The sequence below is a fragment of the Podarcis gaigeae genome, assembly GCF_964106915.1.
Source record: "Podarcis gaigeae genome assembly, chromosome: 2".
In the NCBI taxonomy this organism is placed as follows: domain Eukaryota; kingdom Metazoa; phylum Chordata; class Lepidosauria; order Squamata; family Lacertidae; genus Podarcis; species Podarcis gaigeae.
This window is the reverse complement of record NC_139679.1, coordinates 30,202,706-30,224,746: the sequence shown is the minus strand read 5'-3', so window position 1 is coordinate 30,224,746 and position 22,041 is coordinate 30,202,706. Positions and strand designations below refer to the sequence as shown.

At 44.8% G+C, this 22,041-nt stretch overlaps 1 protein-coding gene across 1 annotated transcript; it reads left to right on the top strand.

The window, feature by feature from the left end:
• Positions 1-5,617: 5,617 nt before the first annotated feature.
• Positions 5,618-19,207, top strand: PVALEF (parvalbumin like EF-hand containing). The gene is made up of 5 exons (XM_083727873.1): positions 5,618-5,700; positions 14,701-14,816; positions 15,573-15,708; positions 17,209-17,324; positions 18,419-19,207. Exons 2-5 carry the CDS (start codon positions 14,711-14,713, stop codon positions 18,463-18,465), a joined length of 405 nt encoding a protein of 134 aa, XP_083583999.1. The 5' UTR covers positions 5,618-5,700; positions 14,701-14,710; the 3' UTR covers positions 18,466-19,207.
• The last annotated feature ends 2,834 nt before the right edge of the window (positions 19,208-22,041 follow it).

Here is a 22,041-nt window from a genome sequence, read left to right as displayed (position 1 = left end):
CCCCCTCCAGGAACCATAATCTGTTATGATGCCGCAGTTTGAGACTCCAGGGAATCGGTTGCTTAAAGAGCCAGCTGACTGCCTCAGGGTTTGGTGCATTTCTGGTGCAGCTTCCCCAGTGATGATCCGAGGCAGCGCATGGGCATGTGCTTAGGGGCATTGTGTAGGTGGGAAAGCGAGAGTGCAGATGAAGCAAGCCTCTCGCAGAACTGTGCAAGAGGCACTAAACTTGGCATCAGTCCAAATCGAGGGGGGTAGGAATTCCTCTCAGTCCCATGTGTTTCTTCCCTTTGCTTTCAGCTGAGCCACATTCAGGCTTGCACCAATTGATGAACCTCCTCACCACCACCAAAAAAGAGAGGGGAAAAACAGGGGAAGATATAAGATCCTCTCTCTTTCCCTCTTGTGAAACGTAGAGCCAGTAAATGAGGTCAGTTGCTCCATAGATTGCATGCTTTAAAAAATGCATGTAAAAAATGCAAATTAAAATTTGTTACAGGGTATGTGTTGCACGGCTGTATTTGTCAGAAAATATTACACCTCAAGCCCACCCATGGCTAAGGTGCTCTTATATTGTGGAGAGATACCCAGGAGTTTAGGTGGGCTTATAAAATCAGAGAATTGTAGAGTTGGAAGGGACCCCAAGTGTCATCAAGAAGGGATGCGGGTGGCGCTGTGGTCTAAACCACAGAGCCTAGGGCTTGCCGATCGGAAGGTCAGCAGTTCGAATCCCCATGACGGGGTGAACTCCCATTATTCAGTCCCTGCTCCTGCCAACCTAGCAGTTCGAAAGCATATCAAGTACAAGTAGATAAACTGCTCTGGCGGGAAGGTAAACGGCATTTTCGTGCGCTGCTCTGGTTCGCCAGAAGCGGCTTAGTCATGCTGCCTACATGACCCCGAAAAACTGTCTGCAGACAAACGCCGGCTCCCTCGGCCAATAGAGCGAGATGAACGCACAACACCAGAGTCGTCTGCGACGGGACCTAACGGTCAGGGGTACCTTTACCTTTAACAAGGGTCATCTAGTTCAACCCCCAACAATACAGGAATCTCAATGCAGGCTTGTCTTTACAATCACCGAAAGTGCATGACAAAAGCCATCTAGACAGTGTATTGCACTTCTGCAAGCGACTTTTCAATGGCAGCTCTTCTGCGATAAGGGGACAGGCCATGTGTTGCATGTAGGTCCTAGGTTCAAATCTCTGGCACCTCCAGTCTGTCTGAGATCCTGGAGAGCTGCTGCCTGTTAGTGTAGGAAATACTGAACTAGATGGACCATCAGCTTGCCTTGCTGTAAGGCAGCATCCTACAAAAACATCACACACACCATTGCCTCTCTGTTGCTGCTGCAATCTGAAACCAGAGAACATTGGCAAGAGGCTTGCAGATTGATATGCGTACAGGGTCTTAAACACTGGAGGGAAGGAAGAAGGAATTTGACATTTTTAGGTTGGCTGGGTTTTTTAAAAAATTGCTCAGTTAGATTTAGCTTCTAAAAATCTTTAATTCCCCATGCAACTGTAGAGATGTGGCTTTGATCATGCTGTTTTATCGATGCTCTTGCTATTATTTTAAATATTTTGTTTGTGTGACTTTTGAAGGAGAACCTTTGGTTTTGAAAAATGGCATACAAGTTGAAATAATCACAATTCCTATTACCTGTCTCTTTAAAAATAAAAAAAATAAAAATCATGTTATTGCCTGGAGAGCAATGTGCTTTTGCCACCTTCCATTGCTGTCCCACTGGCTGTCTTGCCGCCCTCCCTCTCCTATGTTCTGTGGGATAAAATTAGAATTCATTAGAGCAAAATAACCAGCAGAGAAGCTGTATCCTCTCTTTACATCACCACAGAGCTTTTAGAGAGCCATTCACCATCTCTGGGCAATCTCTCATGATAACCTAGCAATATCCTGCCTGCAGATAGTAGATGCAAGCTGACAGTGGTGCTCTAGTGGAAAAGGCAAAAAAAAAACCTATGCTCCTATAAACATGCAATCCCCACCACCACGTCAGACTCTCCAAGTATATCTATTTTCCAGGAACAGTTCCACATTTACAAAAGCTGTCCTGGTTTCTGATTTGATCTCAGAATGTCCCGTTTTTCCTTAGGATGTTCCTATTTTCATCAGAGAAATGTTGGAGGGTATGGAGTTATGTGACCCCCAAGCCAAGGAGATAAGTAACTATGCCTTTAAAAGACATCTGAAGACAGCCTGTATAGGGAAGTTTTTAAAAATGTTTAATGTTTTATTATGTTTTTATATATGTTGGAAGCTGCCCAGAGTATCTGGGGCAACCCTGTCAGATGGGTGGGAGAAGAAGAAGAATCGGAAGAGGACGTCCCTGTTTCCATTGGAGAAATATTGTAGGGTATGCCATACACAGCACCCTATTCCTGCATAATAGTCATACATCAGTGGAACATATCCTTTCCAAATAGTTTGGGGGGTTTGGGGTTTTTTTTAAATGCTTGAAGTTTAAACCAAACACTCAACAAATTACAAAGAAATTCCAAGGACAGGGACATACAGTGGTACCTCAGGTTAAGTACTTAATTCGTTCCAGAGGTCTGTACTTAACCTGAAACTGTTCTTAACCTGAAGCACCACTTTAGCTAATGGGGCCTCCTGCTGCTGCTGCGCCACCGCCACACAATTTCTGTTCTCATCCTGAAGCAAAGTTCTTAACCTGAAGCACTATTTCTGCGTTAGCAGAGTCTGTAACCTGAAGCGTAGGTAACCTGAAGCGTATGTAACCCGAGGTACCACTGTATCATAAACAGAATCTCCATATCATAAAAAGACTCTAAAAGATGTCTGTGAGACCCATGAACTGCATTCCACGTAGCAATCAAAATAGCCGTGAATATCCTAACTGCAGAAAGTACAACAGGATGCAAAATAAATATGCTCTAAGTGTCTTGACAATGCAATATCCCCAAAGAGAAATTTCTTTCTTTTGAGAAATACACCGGGAGGTAAGGAAGAATAGGTAAGCCAATCTTTTAAGACTAGAGACACTGGGCCAGGAAACTAAGGGGAGGAGGCAAAGAAGTGATGGAGGATCTGAAAGGCATATATTGATTTTAACTAACCCACCTACAGATCTCTCGAGTTCATGTTAATCAGCCTCTAGAGAAGTTCAGCTTAAAATGAAGAGTTCTGCTTTGATCTAGCAATTCAGTGCCTGTAAAACTTAATCTTGCATATTCAAATTTCTAATAGCATAATTTAGTGAAAAATTCCCTTAACGATACTAACACTTGGTAACGTTTTTAGGTGAAACTGATCAGAGTAAAAAGTAAATTACCAAAATAGTAGTTAGGAGCCCTGAAAGAGCAGGGGGAGTTGATTTTTTTAAAGAAACAAAAACGTATGCCCCAAATAATTCGCAAACTGCAGGGAAATAACCAACAGATTACTGTTATGGAAAATATATAATGAAATTAGTAATTATGATAATTGAAACCACCACGTAAACAATAATTCAATCGTAACAAATAATGAACACTTAGAATTTTGGATGTAATCCAGTATATTTGGCTGTTTTCCAAGGTGCAAGTATGAAATAGTAGAAGGGCCACTGATTAATTGTGAGAACCTAACCTCCAATTGTGATGTTTAGTTGAGGATAGGATAACAATATGGAGTGCTAACCTACTGAGTTTAATGGGTCTTACTGCTAAGTAAACAAGTATAGGAAGGTGGGCTAAACATCTTATGCTGGCAAAACTCAAAGTGGCACATCAGTGTATTGAAACTACAGCGGCACAGATTTATAACAATGGCATGCTAGTTTAAGTTCTGGCTTAGCAGCGGATGGCATGGAACTGCCCGAGTCCTAAGAACACCAGTTAATAAGAACCCCCAATATAACACATCCCATCTTAGACTTGTTTCAGAGCTTGCGCTTCAACAGATCCAGGTTGCAGCAGATCCCACTCTGGTTATTGAACCAATTCATATATTTGCACTTCCTAGTTATAATGTTTATCTCCCCATTTCCAGCAGAAGCCTTACCCCATCTATGGGGCAATAGAACAGGGAATAAGTGATACATGGGGTTTGGGAGGCTGCTAGCGGACACATGAAATGATTCATGGGCTACATACCATTCTTCTGGGGGAAAAGAACTGTTTTGCCAGGGTTGCATCACAGCTGCTTTGTCAATAGAGTGGGCGTGACAGAGTGCAAGGCTAGGTTGGAGGAAGCACCTAGCCTGAATGGAATCTCTTGTCTCCTCTTGCATAAGAGGCTCTAGCCCTGACAATGCAGTGACAGTCTCCGGCCCTGGTGTGCTGACCTTCCCATGACCCTGCAGCAAAATGCATATAAAGGAGCTTCCTTGTAGTGGACTGAAGGGAACTTACAGAACAGGGAGGCTGCTGTGGCCAAAGGTGGCTTTAAGTGTAATGCAAAAAAAGAGAGAGAGAGTTGACAATCTCTTGGGGTGTTTTTCCATTTTTGCCCATGACTTTCTCTAAGACCTTGAGTACTGAAGCACCAGTTCACACATGTGGATGCATCTCTAAGTATGTATCATCCATCAGTCAATGATTTTGTCACTCGAAGGTAAATATGTGAATTGCCTCTGCCAAAGGATATTGCATTTATAAGCTCTGTGGAAGTTCTGTATGTAGCATCTGATATGTGGTAGGTGTTGAATGTACATGTGAGAGGACTCATTCAAGGTCTCACTGGGTGGGTGCGAGAAGTGGACAGAAAACATCACCTATGATCCTCTACCCCAACTCAGAAAACAAGAATGCAAGATAACCCTTTCTTAGACATTATTGCAGCTTCCATTTTTTAAAATGTTTGTTGCAGCTGTTTTTAACAAATTACTGCTACTGTACCTTATATACTCACTACTGTTTGGTGTAAAGTGGTGGAGGCCGTCATAGCACAGCAACAAGGGGCTCCCTGAGAGTGGTTTTTGTTGTTGCTGCTGCTGTGTGGTTTGCTTGTTTTGCCTCTTCACATTTAAAAAACAACAACATATTTTATTAATCTTTCAGATATATACAGGACCATAAGATTCAACAAGAAGGAAAACAATACCCCCCTAGCCCCTTCTGTAGTAGCCAACAATGAGTGCATCTAGCATGTCTATATGTTTTAAATTTTGTTTGATACTTTATAGTGTTAGCCATGTTGAGAAACTTTGGATGGAAAGATGGGGTACACATTCATAAATGGGAGTTGCTAATTCAGTTAATGTGTTTCAAATTAAACTTGCTTTTGCTCTTATTTTAATCTGGGGGAAACGCCTCCCTACTCCTCTGAAAAGCTGGGAACAGGAACTGACAATATGGCAGAGCATGATCCTCGTCATTCCATCCCATTTCATGGGAAAGGACTGGTTTCTGCTGCATAATGGTAAACTTGTTTGCCTGTTTGTTTGTTTGTTTGTTTGGTGGGGAGCATACTTCGCAGACCTTCGCTTTGGCCAATATGATATCTGATGCCGAGCATCCAGTTGCCAGTGGCAATTGATAATACCATGCAACCCCGGAAGATGACCCATTGGCGTCTTGAAAGGGCCCAGGAGAATTGCAGGATGCATCCCTGACAGGTGCATCTTGCCATAAATAGCAAAGCTGAGCAAAGGGACCTGGCCTTATAAAAGCCAGGGAGGTGGTTTTAGCTTTCCAGAAAGGAACCTCCAAGACACAGCCTGAGGAAATTCTGCGGGAGGTAAGTGCTTGCTGTGGACATAGTCAATGCCTAGAGAGAGGCAAGCTAATGTATTAATATGGTAGTCAGAGGGAGGGGACAGTTAGAGGAAAAACTGCTAAGTTTTTTCAAGAGCATTAAGAGTCACACTCATAAAATCCCTGTGATTAGTGAAAGAAGGAAAGAATGGAACTAGTGGAGGCAGTCAAACAATCCAGTTCTGAGAGCTAGAATAGTTTGAGAGCTTAGTAAACTGGTTAGGAATACTAGCTTTGTCGAAGGGATGTTCTATGAACCAAAAAGGTTGTTGGCATTTAATCAGATCAGGGACCCTGGCTCACATGGAACACCTGTGGTGCACAGCATAGGTCGGATGGCTATGGAAAACCAACACATTGAAAAGCGAACATCCCATGGTATTTCAGGCAACAGGTGCTGAAACCACCGATTGAAAGTTGCAATAAAGGAATTGGTGGTGGTATTGCTGTGGAAAGGATAGCCAAGTTATATATTTTAAAAAGGTAAAGGCAGATGCATACTGATGTTTGCGTGTTTGTTTGTTTGTTTGTTTGTGAAGGAGGGGATTTTGAAAAGTGGGAGCCAGTTGGCTCTTCATGCTATACCCTGATTAATGGCGTACTGTGAATTAGGAGATGGCTCCTGAGTTGCTGTTCCTCTAGCATAAGAGTGGGATGCAACAGGCTATGGACCTTGGTGTCGTGTTATGTCCGATATATGTATGGTGGTTTGTTTTGCTCAGTTAAACCCTGATTGGGAAGCCAAGAACAAACTTTGAATTCAGATGAGAAACCACAATCCATAGTTTGGATGTAGTGCCAAGTCAATGGTCATTCTTTGTTGCTGCTGCTAGGGGAGGAATAAAGCCATTAGCTATGTTTTTCAGTCCCTGCTCCTGCCAACCTAGCAGTTTAAAAGCACATCAAAGTGCAAGTAGATAAATAGGTACCGCTCCGGCGGTAAGGTAAACAGCATTTCCATGCGCTACTCTGGTTTTGCCAGAAGTGGCTTAGTCATGCTGGCCACATGACCCGGAAGCTGTCTGCGGACAAACGCCGGCTCCCTCAGCCAGTAAAGCGAGATGAGCACGGCAACCCCAGAGTCATCCGCAACTGGATTTAACGGTCAGGGGAACTTTACCCTTTTTTACCTGTAATGTAAGCCATTAATAATGGCTAATGATGGCTAAATGTGACCCTTAAACAAGGCCTGCGTGAGTGATGCTTTGACTACACCCACATGCTCAAACTGGAGATGGAACAATCTGCCCATTTCAGATCTCTGTTTCTCCTTTTCCCAGTCTTGGATTCAGTTCTCCACATTTCTACAGCAACCTGCAAATTTTATTTTTAAAAGTCCTCATGAAAATTCTTCAACAATTTTGGGTGAATTTCTTCTGATAAACATGTTTGTATGCAGTTTTGACCAACCTACACATTTTTGCAGGCAATTCCTCCTACTACAAAGCATTTTTGTATGTTATCATCACCAATGTATTCCCTTATTTGCACGTTTGTCTCCAATCTCATACCCTCCAACATTTATCCGATGAAAACAGGAACATCCTAAGGAAAAGTGGGAAATTCTGGAATCAAATCAGAAACCGAGATGGCTTCTCTAAATCAGGAATGTCTCTGGAAAATAGGGACACTTGGAGGGTCTGCAATCTATGGTTTTTTGTAAACACTGTTTGGTTGGAGAGCTTCATCACAAAATTCGAATAGGTTTTTGCTCCCCTGTGGTTTTAGAAAGTGCAAATCTGATAAATTCGGCTTTAAATGCAAACTGAATTGAATTACTCCCCCTTGCCTACTCAGGACTCCAATGCACAAGCCTGCTCTTGCTGCTACTACAACTTCTGTGCAGTTATTTGGTGCCAACAGTTTGCTAAGTGCAGCCTTTTAAATTAAGACATAGAATAAATTAGAGCCGGTGAGGGGGTGGAAAATGCAGTTTTATTTTTATGGGGGGAAGACATTTAAATGCTGTCTCTGAAAGAACTTGAAGAGAGATGATTTGCAAAATGTCAGTGTTGGAAAAGTCCAACTCTCAAACGCTAGAGATAGTTAAGAAAATGTTTCGTGAAGGCAGAGGGCTTCAAAGATGCAAATAGACCAAGGAGCTGGTGGAACATCAAAGACACAAATACAGCAAGCCCCTTTTCTACTTTAGACACGAGGGCCTCCATGTCATGGCACTTTTTGCAAATGACACTTGAGCCTTTAAATCCCAGAGGGGTAGTAAAATAAGAGGGTAGTCCAGACATGTCTCCAGAAGAGGTGAGAAAGTACAACGCCTACAGAGGGTCTCTCAGCATCCGGGAGTATCCATGGGCAATATTATGGAATGACACCTCCACAGTGCCAGATGGCTTGGCAACCAGCACTAGTGAATATATTTTTGTCCAAATACTGGGATCACACCAGCATCCCCTTACCATGCCTTCACATGTCCAAATGGATTGCTTCACTATTCTGTTCTGTGAACAGCAAAACAGTCTCTGAGTTAGTTACCTCATATGAAAATGGCTGATCTCCCTGAATGCTCAAAAGTCATGGGAGAAGAACTGCCTTGTCCTTTCCTAAATAAACTCTTGGCAGGCAGAGTCCGACAAAACATGGGGAGTCCATTGGGAAAGCTGAGTTATTTAGACTGTGTGTGTAATCCTAGAACTAGTTCACATCACAAGACGTTGCCTTGCGAATATAAGAGTCCCTTAGAGGAGGCAATGGAAGGGTCAAGACGAGCACAAGAGGGGGAGCTTTCTTCAGAGTCCCAGCCAAGCCACAGAAATAAACAAGTCTCCCACTACAGTAATATGGAAGAGTGGGTGTCAGGATATATGTTGTAGAGTTTAAAGAGGAAAGTGTGGAGGACTAAGTGGGGTCAGGACAGGCCTTCAAGTTGTTGTCACCCAAGTGAGGCAAGGAAGCAGAAAATCTTGAGGAGGTCTGAGGCCTACACAACTGGCTGCTAGGCAAGAATTGTTCAATTGCACACTTATGTGTGTTTTCTAGAAGTTCAGGCTCATGAAGCACAATGCACTGCTTCCCTAGCTTCAGGAAAGGACTAAGTTTTGGTTTCAGCTGCATTCAGTTTCATCAGGAGAGTGCTAATACTAGGAAAGACGAGCTATGACAGAGCCTGTTGAAGGACAATAGTACAGGCAACTGTTCGTTTGCTCTGCTAATCTCCAGTTATATCACTGTCATGGAGCACTGCATTTTTTGGGGATTGGGACAGGTTAGGCACATAGCTGTCAACTTTCGGATTTGAAAATAAGGGATCAGCAGCCTCACCTGTCCCCGGTACAGTTTACGGGATATCTAAACATCCGGGATAGCAGCAGGAAGCAGCAGGAAACGGCACTGGAATAAAGGAATTTCCCACCAAAAAAAGGGAAGGTTGACAGCTACCGTTAGGCAATCTTTGCACACAACAGGTTTCACACAGAGGCCCACCTTGGTGAGAAAGATTGTTAGGAAACAAAATGATCACATCAGGGTGTGGACACCTTAAGGTTCTTCACATGTCAGCACATGACTGATCTAGGCTTGCAACATTTCATCCCAATCTAGCCTGGTTGCCCTCTCAGGTCACTGATTTGCAGCCTTCTCACACCTGAAGCCACACTGTATGAAACTCTATTTCTCATCCAGCTAAGAACAGGAACCCTCTAACACACTGCGCCAATCCCGTTTTTCAAGATGCTCACAGCTAGGTCTAGCTCCATTTGTGCCCTAGCAGTATTTTAAAAATCCCCACAGTATTTCACCAAAGTTGAATGATAGCTTTTACTTTGAAGAACTTGGTGGAATATATATGTAAAACAATTTCGACCCAATGAATTCCTAGGTCATATCAAACTCAGCGACCATGAGGCCACGCTAGGAGTGCAATTGGCAACTGGCGTTGGCACGGCTGATTTGCCTGCAGATGCATTCATCCAGAATATTAACTTCTCCTATGGGATGCAACAGTTCACTGTAGGTGTGAATTTGAAATGTGGCCTTGATTAAATCTTTGCAGCACGGGTCAGCAAAGGCAACATTCTTTCTCTACATTGAACAGAACTTAGCTGGGAACTAACATTCGTCTGCATATATTTTACATAGTAGATCTTTCTATACTGCAACTCCCATCTTCTCTGAGCTACTGGCATTCTGGCTGGGGCTGAAGGGAGTTGGAGCCCACGTTGGCTACCCTTGATCTAACCCAAAAAGGAAAGCTCAGTGTTTTTCCTAACGCTTACAGCCTGGTTTATCCGATATGCTTTCGTGTATACCAAGTGACAGTGATTCTGGGATAGCTCTGGCAGCTCGTGAGCTGCATGCAATTTTATCTGCCCTCTGGAGAACCTGCTAGAGACGTGCCAGAATGCCCCCCCCCTCAGTTTCAGCTGGAAGAAGAATGGGTGGGGAGCAGGGATTGCCTTTCTGCCTAGGCCTGCTTTCCTATCATGGGATGCAAACATTGCTTTTATAAGCTCCTGCATCACACCAGCCCACATTCTGCATAATCGAATGTCAACACTTCCACAGTCTACAGACAAACCTCACTCATCATTTCCTAATGGAGAAAAGACCACACCCTCAGGATCGGGCCCTCGGGTTTCCTTTTTCCTTGCTACTGAGAGTGGGAGCCAGCTTTGTCTTTCATCTCCTTATCAAAAAAAAAAAAAAATGTACCACCAGCCTCCCTTTTTGATCCACTCATGTTCCTTTGTAATCCAGCATTTTGCAGTGGCGTTCTGTTGTTGTTGTTAAATGAAGTGTGCACTGCAGTGTTTGGGAAGTGAGGGTGACTCACCCAGGAGTTAAGCTCGTCTAGCAGACGCTTGGCCGCCAGCGAGGGGGAAAGAGCCAAAGAGGCTGAGCCCAGTCAGCTTGATTGGCAAGATGAGCAGCTAGCTCAGTGCAACAGGATTTACTGGAATTTGAAATCTGCCTGTGGTTTTAGCAGGCAATTGAAAGCTTCCTTCCCTTGGATTAAACGGGAGATAATCTCGGTAAATAGCATGACTCCACCATGTGGGGCTGAATCCAGACACACATACATGACTATGTCACCCAAGATTCACCTCTGTGAAGGCAAGCGGATTCAAGATGGAGGGAAGATGCTACACGTCCCTCTTCCTGCAAGGCAGTATGAACCAGTAGACACAGTGGCTTGTCTTAAGAGTGGAGGAGCAGTTCTGAATTAGTTCCTAAAGATGTTGTCTAGCACAAGCCTTGAGGCAATTAATGGCAATCCTTAATCATCCCTGGCATATGCTCTTCCAGACTTTCCATCAAAGCTGACAATGACAGCAATCACTCAACTCCTCTAAATGATGCATTCAGTTGCCTGTTTGCTCTTCCCCACAGAAGCAGCCTCTCCTGAATATTCTACAGAATATCCATGCAGCTGCAAATTAATCCGGAGGCTCTTTCCCCTTCTCTGTGTGGCAGTGAATAACATCTCTCTTTTAATAATCATGCAATCTACATATGCTCCATTGTCCCTATTTACCAGGGAAAGTACTGGTAGGGTGTTGGGGGGGGGGGCAGCGGAGTTGCATCTTTCCCTAGTAAATTTATGTTCTCTTCGGCCTTGGAGGGATTTTGGGTGTGTATGCCCTTTTAAAAAGCTAGCCAGTGTGTTAAAATTTTGATTCTTCAGGGTTCAGCCCCTCTCCCACAGAATCTAGAAGCCATATATCTTAGGAGGAACAAAAAAATTAATATAAAACAACTGCTCATGGCATCTCCTCAGCAGGGCTGACCTTAGGAATTTTGTAGCCTAAGGACAAAATGGCGCCTCCCACATCCCATGTACGAAAGTCGAAGAAGTGGGCAGTTGACAAATACTTCAGCAGGGGTGATGAGACAGAGTTTGACCACTGCCCTTGAGGGCAGTAGACTAGCTTAACGAGTGCAAGCCTAGCCGTGTGTTGGCCACAGCTCTGTCAACACTCCACCCACAGCATTTGCTGCCTGAGGCAGTAGCCTTACTTTGCCAAATGACAGGGCTGGCCCTGTCTCTCAGTTACAGGGTGGCTGTGTGTTCTTCCTCATGGGGGCAGTCCCCTTTTTAAAGGAGTGCTATATTTGAAGGGCTGTCCCATCCAAATCCAATTCAAAGATAAAGAAGGGAGAGCAAGATAGAACTGGACTGCAGACTGAGCAAGCACATAGGCCACCCCTCACAGTCTTCACCTCTATAGTGACATATATTGTGTTTCTATTTAAATTGTGGTGATTATTCCTAGCTTTGGACCTATATCAGTTCATGCAAATTTTATGCAAGTAAGTGTCCTCTTTTTTGGTGATGCATTTTCCTTTTTTCCGTGATGCACAGGTGGCCACTCTTCCTTAGCTGTAGGGTGATCCTGGCTTCAAAACTTAAGTGTCCACAGTTGGGCCTGGTGAGCATTTAAGGTCCCCAACCCTAATCTGCAGGTTGTCATCAGATTGTATTTTATTCTGATCCTGATTTGATTTTAGGAGGTATTTTAATTGATTGTCTGAATTTATGTTACTGTGTTAAACATTTGATGTTAGCCGCTCTGAGTCTGGTTTTGGCGGGGGAGAGCGGGGTATAAATTATTATTATTACTACTGCTATTATTATTATTATTATTATTATTAACATACAGTGGTACCTCAGGTTAAGTACTTAATTCGTTCCGGAGGTGCGTTCTTAACCTGAATTTCTTCCTAACCTGAAGCACTACTTTAGCTAATGGGCCTCCCGCTGCTGCTGTGCTGCCAGAGCACAATTTCTGTTCTCATCCTGAAGCAAAGTTATCAACCCAAGATACTATTTCTGGGTTAGGGGAGTCTGTAAGCTGAAGCATATGTAACCTGAAGCATATGTAACCCGAGGTACCACTGTACTAGCAGGGATGGCCCACCCATGAGACAAGGTGAGGCGACTGCCTCAGGTGGCAGGATCCACAGGGACAACATATCTGGCCTCCAAGGCATGCACTATCTGCTGCTGGTGCTGGTGCTGCTGCAGTCGCAGTCACAGCAATGGCTGCGGCACACTCCTTGGAGACCAGATCTGACTCTTCCTCAGCAGCCCCCTCTTGCCACCTCTACAGCAACCTCTTGGCAAATAAGGAGGCATTGCTGGTCTCCTCCCACCCCTAGAGAAGCAATGGTGGAGGCTGCCTTCTGGGGTGGAGCTGCACCCTCCTGGTGTGATTTAGGGCAGGCACCTTTCCCAAAAGCAATTGGCCTTTGATTCCCACTTCAGCCATCTGATTTGACCCCCTCCCTTTGTTCCTGATGCACTTCTTCCCTCACCCCTTCTTCCCATTTTGTGGTTCGCCTCAGGTGCCAAAATGTATTGGGCTGACCCTGCATGCTAGCAAGCTGAATGCTGACTCGGACATTAATTTGTACCTCATCCCCCACTCATTTGCCAGATGAGCTACAAGCCTTTAAGAAACAACTGTGTTCTGCATGACCATTCATGCCTTTATTTGTCTGTTCACCACCATATTAATTTTAGAAAGGAAAGAGTGCAAAATTACTCTGGGGATTGCTGGTGGGGGAGAGATTTATTGGTAACATAATAATGTCGGGTGGGGGTGGGGAATCAGTGCATTGCATAGTTGGCTTTCTTGTAAAGTTGCAGAACTTTAAAAAAAATATCAAGGAGTTTGACAGAGCAGAGGAAAGGAAAGACACAACTGGGCAGAATGCCAAGAGAGTGTTGCTCTTGAAAAAAAAAACATTATGTCTTCCTTCACCCTCAACAAAGGGTGTGAGTGGAGGAAGATGAGTCTTGGCTTTTGCACACAAGAGGAAATCGAATTGCCCTTGGGCCCTGCTGTTCACCAGTCCCACCCCTCATTTCTGAACCAGATAACCCTGCAACAAGTCTAAATTAGTATACGTAGTTGGTTCCATTGTAAGATTGAACATCCTAAAAAGTATTCTTAAGTTTTATGTTGTTGTTGTTGTTGTTGTTTCTTAAAAAAACACTTTATGATAGCTTTACTGGTTAACTTGTTTCAGAAGCGAATGCAAGACAGACTTCCGTGGAGTAAATAAAAATACAGTAGTACCTTGGGTTAAGAACTTAATTCGTTCCGGAGGTCCGTTCTTAACCTGAAACTGTTCTTAACCCGAAGCACCACTTTAGCTAATGGGGCCTCCCGCTGCTGCTGCACAATTTCTGTTCTCATCCTGAAGCAAAGTTCTTAACCCGAGGTACTATTTCTGGGTTAGCGGAGTCTGTAACCTGAAGCGTCTGTAACCTGAAGCGTCTGTAACCTGAAGTGTCTGTAACCCGAGTTACCACTGTAACATATAGAGAGGAGCAAAGGAAGCAGCCTTATTCTGAGTAGGACAATCAGGCCATCTAGCTCAGGCCTGCAATTGGCAATGACTCCCCAGAGTTTCAGACAGAAGACTCTCCCAGTCCTACTTGGATATGGCGTGGATTGGAACACTGAGCCATGGGCCTTCCTCGAGGAAAAGACCAAGGAAGAGTACAAGAGACCAGCGGTGGCGGCAGTACAAATCACAAAGCACCTAGTTTAACTGTCTCACCCGCCATGAGGAGAAGGAGTCACTCTGGTCCTCAGTTCCCTCGCCCCACCTGCAATAATGCTGACTTATCTTGCAGGGTTATTGCAAGGAACAGCAACTCAGTAATGCACATGAAGTGCTTTGAACATTTGAAAGTACCGTACAAGTATTAAGCATGCTCATCTTATAGGGCTGTTGTAAGGATTGCAGAGATATTTATGTGAAGCACTTTCCACAGTGGAATGTGCTTCATAAACACTGCTTTGAAGCAGTTCCTAAGATTCACCTGCTGCTTTTGAGTTGCTGGGATTTGTTTGGCTTCTTCCTCTTCTCTACCTGCCCCCCTTTTCTGCAGAGAAGTTGCTTGGAGGAGGTTGTGATGAGACAAGGGGAAACACTCAAGTCAGACTAGCGTTGCTGATGCGTTATGTGCGATACAACTGCATCATCTTATATCCGCACTCCATTTCTTTTGTAGCAACAACGGTATGGCAGACGATTTTACTTGCCAAGTCAAGAAGATGGCCTTGGCCATGGGGGCATCCCTGTCTGACAAGGATATTGACCTGCTGCCTTCAGACATGAGGCATCATGGTAAGGAACAGATTATGGGTGCAAGCCACGGTGCACATCTGCAACAGATGTTTAGATTAGCTCATCTGGAGCAACAAGCGCTCCTCAGTCCCTTACACTGACCTTCAAACACATAACCCAAAGGTTGCATACAGTCCCTCCCCGGATTTTTCTGTGCCCCCCCCAATCATTTCAAAAAATATATACTGACTGTTCCCATAGGCCACCCAATGTGATAGATTTTTAAAACTATTGTGTGTGCCTATACATCTCTCGTAGGTACCTCACTATGATGCTGAATGGCTTTTGTAACCCTCCAGATCCCCAAAATGTGTCTCTTTTAATTGGCCACACCCACCTTTTCACTTCAGCCATGCCCACCTTGACACATGGTCCTCAGAGGTCAGAGCAGCCTTTGGCCTGAAGAAGATTGGAATAACACTCCTCACAAACCTGAACTCAAAGGGTGGCCAACGGATTAATGAGTATAACATGGGGTTAACTAATCTACAAGAGATCATCATTAGCATGAACCATACTTCTAAATATATGTAGATCTTGGGTTCAGTGTCTACAGGTTATTTTCCTTTTATTTGCTCCTGGCTCAAGCTGCCACCCAAGAAAACTTGGGGTCCCATTTTGGAGGTGTGGGTAGCTGCGCCTTGTATGGGAAGTCAGAGCTTGCTCACCTCATTTCTGTAAAGTCCTCCAGCCCCCAAAATCCACCTCACCGTAACAAAGTAGTTTTTGAATTAAAAGCCACCCAATCTGTTGCAGCTTCATTCAACTACGCCAAGTTCTTTGAATATATGCGGCAGTTTCTGACATCAGACGACCGGGAGATACACTTGCGAAAGGCCTTCCAAGTGCTTGACAAGGACGGGAGTGGATTCATTGAGTGGAATGAAATAAAGTAAGAAACCTCTGATGTGAAGTGTTGTCAAGTGCCAGGAGGAGTCAACCTGGGACGACACCCAACATTGGTCAAACCGAGAGTATACTGAAATCAATGTGCTTAACTTTATTGATTTCAATGGGTCTGCTCTGTGTATGACAAGCATTGGGTATCACCCATTCATTCATTCTTCTTACAACACAGAAGAATTTCTACATACACATAATTTTTGGAAGGTTACTTAATCTCTATGGATTACCTTTTTTCAGACTCGAAGCTAAAAAGGATCTCAGGTAGCTGGGCTTGCCTGAGACCTTTAAGTGTTGGTTTGGGAACCAAATGCCCCTCAGAGTTGCCAAGATTAGGGCTGGGCAATATCTGGTTTTTGACATTGTGATCTATCACCAACTAAACATCAAAATATACCAGTATATCATGATGTGTGAAATAAGGATGGAGCTATGTAGAGGCATTGGCTGGCTGCACAGTTCCCCCCACATTGTGATTTTTGCATAGCACGTGTGCGCACACACACATCGTGATTCTTGATATATTGCCAGGTCAAAAATTATGAAACCATATCACAATACAGGCTACAAACCACTTTTGAATGATCTATCGCCCAGCCTTAGCCAGGATAGATATGCGAACTGATGAGACCCAGCACTGAAAAAATACATATTTGTGACCAATGCTTTCCCATAGGTTACACTCCTTTTGGCACACTTTTGGGTGTCAAATTACCCTCCCTGTGGCAACCCACCTGCTGCTTGTCTGTCATTTTTCTTGGACTCAAGAGGGCCAGTTCTGTTCAGAGAGAACTGGGATACGTTACCCGGTCAATCCTCACCCCATGTGTTTGGATGACAAAACGCAGGAGAGCCCTGTCTGAAATCATTATTGCAGAAAACGTTTGGGCTCGCTACTCTTATCATCCTGGCATGTCAGGCTGCACTGCCAAAACCCACTTCTATCTATAATAATTACAAACTCTGTTCTCTATTGCACTTGATAACCTTGGCTAAGACGATTAAGACACATCCTGCATGCTTAGCTATAGGCATCCAGGTCTGTCAGCAATTCAGCTTCCCCCTCTCCCCCTTTCTTTTCTTGCTGCAATCCTGTATCCCAAAGCAGGAGAAAAGAGATGTCCCAGAAGAGCAGATGTCTCTGCGACATGAGATGTGGAAAAACGAGCCTACTGTATAGTCTGGAACAGGAACAGGGAACCTGTGGCCAAACAACTGGTTTTGGGACAACAGCTCACATCATCCCTTACCATTAGTTATGGGGCTGATGGAGCCCCAAGTTCCCCATCCCTGAGCTAGAATATCTTGCAAAACAAGAAGCTCCAATTCATAGAACCTTAGATTTGTAGCCCTGGAAGAGATCCCAAGGGTTATCTGGTCCAACCCCCTGCAATGCATTTGTGATACTGGCTCTGCTACTGACTGAAGAGTAATCGCAGAACCACATGCTTCCACTCTCTGAGGCTCAGCTTTTCCCTCCTGCCCTTAGGTACATCTTACAAACAGTGCCCAGCAATATGCCAGTGGTGCCCTTATCAGATGAAGAGGCTGAAGCCATTATCCAAGCAGCTGACACAGATGGGGATGGCCGGATTGATTTTGAAGGTGGGCAGAGAATGTATCATGGCAGTGATGGTGGCATCTCTGGGGTATACAGCACTGGGGGCTCAGAAGCAGAGGGCGCCTAGTCCTATTTAGAACTGGATGGGTCTACCTGCCCAGTTCCCTGTATCCAATACTGTAAGGGGAAAGGCATGGAAGCCTAAGCAAATGCAAAATGTGGCAGAAGAGCTCCTGCTGAGATTCGATCACCACATCTGGAGCTGATCCGAAGGACATCATAGAACCAGGTACTCAGAAGATAATCGTGGCAAAGTTATGTAAACTGCCAGGGAATACTGTTGGGACAAGTGGCCCTGGAACAGGTGGGAAGTGAGAAGCCTAGAAATAGGCAGTGTTCGTTTTGGATTGCCTTTTGTTGATTGTTGTATAGTGTCTTGTTTTGTACTTGTTTTGTTTTTAAAACTAATAAAGCATTTTTAAAAAGAGTGTTAGAAAGGCCTAGACTGTGGCCACTTTTGATGGGCACTTTCGTAAGCAATAAAGGTCAAATACATTGCCTGTCTCCCAACCATTACCCTTTTTACATCTCCTAGGCTAGGGCTTACCCACACTTACCTTTTACCCTGCTCTTTCCAGGTCTGCGCTTTAGTGCTCAGTGTCAATTCAGGTTTTCCATGGATTGATATTTGCTCCGATTGAGCTTTAAAGAGCAGGTTTTTGCAGGGAAAGCTCCAGAGCAAAAAGAAAAAAAAAGGTGTGTGTGTGCTCAGACATGGAGCTTTAAATAGCAGACCATGCCAGGAAGGAGAAGAACAGTAAGCAGAAATAAATAAGCCCCTAGTTTGAGTTTTCCCTCAAGTGATGTCTGCTCATCAACACTGAACTAGCTAATAAATCAATTCAATTTATATCCTGCCCTTTCTCCCAGAGGGCCCCAGGGCATTAATACTATTCAGCTGCTCATGCAGTTGGACTCTGTCTGTAGAACTGGTGGTGGTCCCCAAAATTTATGAACTGGCTTATTAATCCTTTTTTTTTTTAATGGGAAGGCAAAAAGTTAACAAATAACTGCCTTAAATGCAGCCCCCATCTCAGACACTAAACCTACCTACTTCATCTGCCTGTTTCTATTGCAGAGTTTTCCGATATGGTCACAAAGGAAAAGGTTCCAAAGAAAAAGTAGAAAAGACCAAGAAGAACGGCCTCCTGTTTCCCTACGCAAGAATGCTGTGCTGGGGGTGGGATGATGGAACTTACCTGTCTATGATCATGTTGCACTTTTTGAAAGTTCTCTCCTTATTATTAATATTTTTGCAGGATGCAGTGGGTAGGTGCGTGGGGAATCTGCAGCTTGCTGTCATGGTGTGCTGAGAGAGGCCTCTCTCTCCAAACTGGAAAACCAGCCTGTTAGTCACAAAATGCTACCCAGCCCTTGAATAGGTTTCTTTCCAGGCCCAGGCTACCTGCCCCAGAGCGATTATATCTCGCCTGGCCCGGCAGTGGCAGACTCCAACTATAGTGACGGAGCGAGACCAGCTCTCCAAACTCTTAAAGGGTGATTATGGTTAAGAGGCACGTGCTTCCTCCTTTGTCGCAATCCATCCTTTGGTCTGTGTTCATCAAATTTAGCTTTGGCCTAGCTGCTCCCCACTTTGCCTGGTAGTAGACTGACTGCTTTTGGTGGGGAAAGGAGAACGGTTTGCCTGCGTTTTTGGACAACAGGACTAAAAGCGAACTGGAAATGCTTGCGCGTGTTTCGCAGCCTGCCCAAATCCTGCCCAAATCCTGACGCGATATTTTCTCTCCCCGGACCTTCCTGCTAGCTTTCCAGTTAGGAACCATTAAGAGCCTAGTGGGTTTTGCACCAAAGGAAAATGCTACTTTTGTCCTTTCCTGTCCAAGGCAAATAAAAGCCTTCTGTTTTAGCTCAGCGGCTACTGCGTCCTCCTTTGTCTTGACTCTTTGCTTTTGTTTCACCCTCATTGGGGTCTTGGGGGGGGGACAGGATGGGAAAGAAGGGAAGCTAGTGGCAGATCTGCAAACCCCCACACACTGGGTCTCTGTCCTGTGAGGAAGGGTTCTGCTTCCCTGGGCAAATAGCAGTAGGCCTCATCGTCAGCTGAACACCTGCTGCTGCCCACACTGTTGAACCCAGGTGCTTTTTATGTGCCAATTGAGCTAAGATTTCTTCCCAAAGTCACATTCTCACTTCCAGTGGTGTCTGAATTGAGGCTTGTTGGGGCGGAAGGCAGAGAGGCCTACAGGAGGAGGCCTCAGGTTCCTCCCTGCTGAGGGCAGCACTGAGACTAAGAAAAAGAAAGCAGATTGCCATTGTCATTCCTGGGCTGGTTGTAAGAAGGCAGGCTGGCTGCACTTAGCTGGGCACTGCCCCATTTGCCCTAATAGACCAGCCCTATACTGCTAACTTCAGAGGGATCTTCCACAGAACGGATGAGAGAAATGTGTATATGTGTTGCATTCACTCTCCCTTGCTTGCTTTGATGTCATTGATTATCACAACGCACCCAGACCCTCCACAACGAACATGCCTTTAAGCTGCACGTTAGATACAAGGACACATTTAACTTCATATTGAGTCTGGCCCTAAAGAATTTGATTTTCATCCTCCTTAACTTTGAGCAGTGCCTACCACAGGTGCAGGGACGCAGGTGGCACTGTGGTCTAAACCACAGAGCCTAGGGCTTGCCGATCAGAAGGTCGGCGGTTCGAATCCCTGCGACGGAGTGAGCTCCCGTTGCTCGGTCCCAGCTCCTGCCCACCTAGCAGCTTGAAAGCACATCAAAGTGCAAGTAAATAGGTACCGCTCCAGCAGGAAGGTAAACGGTGTTTCCGTGCGCTGCTCTGGTTCACCAGAAGCGACTTAGTCATGCTGGCCACATGACCCAGAAGCTGTCTGCGGACAAATGCCGGCTCCCTCGGCCTATAGAGCGAGATGAGCGCCGCAACCCTAGAGTCATCTGTGACTGGACCTAATGGTCAGGGGTACCTTTACCTTTACTTTACCACAGCTGCATGGGTTGTAGAATCTTAACAGCAGAGCTTTCCATACTTTTCATGTCGGAGACACACTTTTTAGACACACATCATTTTGCAACACAGTCGTTCAGTTTTACTAGCAAACCGGAGGTTAAACTAACCCCTTTCCAGCCCCCAGAAGGAGCATGGCGACATACCTACATGCTGCAGCCGACACACAAACATGTCACGGCACACAGTTTGGAAAGTTCTGCCTTACAGGGTTCATACCCCAGGAGATGCTCCCTGGCTGCTGGGAAGGATCTGAGGATGGCAGAGCAGTGGTGGCAGAGCCAAAGAGTGCCCCTACTTCACCAGAGTGCATCTCAACAGTCATGTGCTCAGAAGAGGGCTGGTTTTTAGCACATGGCCTGAGAGAGGCTGGTTCTGGATGAGAAGGTTCTGCTCTGTCAACTTAGGTAGGGATTCCTCTTTTCTGCCTACAGGCTCTAAGCAAGCTGAAGTAAAGATGATAGAAATCGGCTTGCTTTGGAGAAAAAAGAAAAGGCGAATGAACAAGAGACAGATTGCCCATGTGCACTTGAAGCCTCCTCTATCCAGCACAGCTCAGCTTTTTGAGGTTAAGAGAATAGTGCCATCTGGTGGCACCTGTGCTACAGCTGGCTTTTAACACATCCTCCAAAGGTGAAAATCACATGATTGTCGGCAAAGCAGGGCCAGCCTTGCCATTTGGCAGTGAGGCAATACAGCTCAAGTGGCAGGTGCCTGGTTGTATGCTTTGGTTGTGGGGACAGAGCTGTGCATGCCACATAATTTGCCAGGTTTCTCCATAACTACCCTGCAGAGAACATTTTCCTACTGCTAGTACTGAAATAAAATTCAGGTGCCAGCCCAGTCAGCTTCTGTACATGGTATTGGGGGGGGGGGGTGCCATGTTGCCCTTTGCCTCAGGTAGCAAAAAATATTGGGTGGCAAAGTCACCACAAGTTGAACTTTTTCAGAGGGTTGTTTTGGATTGTGTGTGTGTGTGTGTGTGTGTTTTTTAGCAGGTCCCTGTGAATTCTCATTCACGGACTGGAGTCCTTAATTCCTATTCATATCTGGGAAATCTACACAAAGGGCAATGGCCATGTAACTTCAGTCTTGGTCTTGAGAGGATTCAAAAGGCCATGGTTGATTTCCACTGCAGCATACAACATCCATGTTAAAGGATTTGTGGGGTGGTGTAAGAGAATAATCATGCTAACCGGTTACAAGAAAGGATGGACATGACAGAGAAATTGCTATGCTCCCATAGGGATGTTTCAAGGGGTCTGAGAAATCTATTTGTCTCTCCTCGTGGAGCTTATAACCTTAGCAAGAGAAACACTGGACAGAGCAAATCTGTCTTCTGGAATTTACTAGAAATGACAATGCCACTGGAGCAGCCCTCTTGCTTCCAGCCATCTGAAGCTTCACATATACATTGTTTGTTGCCATGGAAATGTGCTACCATAAAGACGATTGAAAATAGCAAACATTTCATTAAGAACCATCACTTTGAATAATGCATCTGAATTCAGAAGATGCCAAGATTTTAGAATTCAATAAACAGTTTCATATACAGTGATGTTTTGAATCTGATGTCAAGCTACGGCTCTAAATCGCATTAGAAAATATTGCAAAGCTTAGACATATAATGTTCCTGCTGGTTACTAATGCTAGCCTTCTCTCAAGCTCCATTGCAACTGTAGGGCTTGGGCCACTCTCCAAGATAAACCCT

Excerpts from the sequence above, each read along its gene's own strand:
- PVALEF (XM_083727873.1), top strand. The coding sequence starts at position 14,711 with ATGGCAGACGATTTTACTTGCCAAGTCAAGAAGATGGCCTTGGCCATG. Across the intron at positions 14,817-15,572 it reads TTCAGACATGAGGCATCATG|CTTCATTCAACTACGCCAAG; the intron begins GTAAGGAACAGA and ends AATCTGTTGCAG. Across the intron at positions 15,709-17,208 it reads ATTGAGTGGAATGAAATAAA|GTACATCTTACAAACAGTGC; the intron begins GTAAGAAACCTC and ends TCCTGCCCTTAG.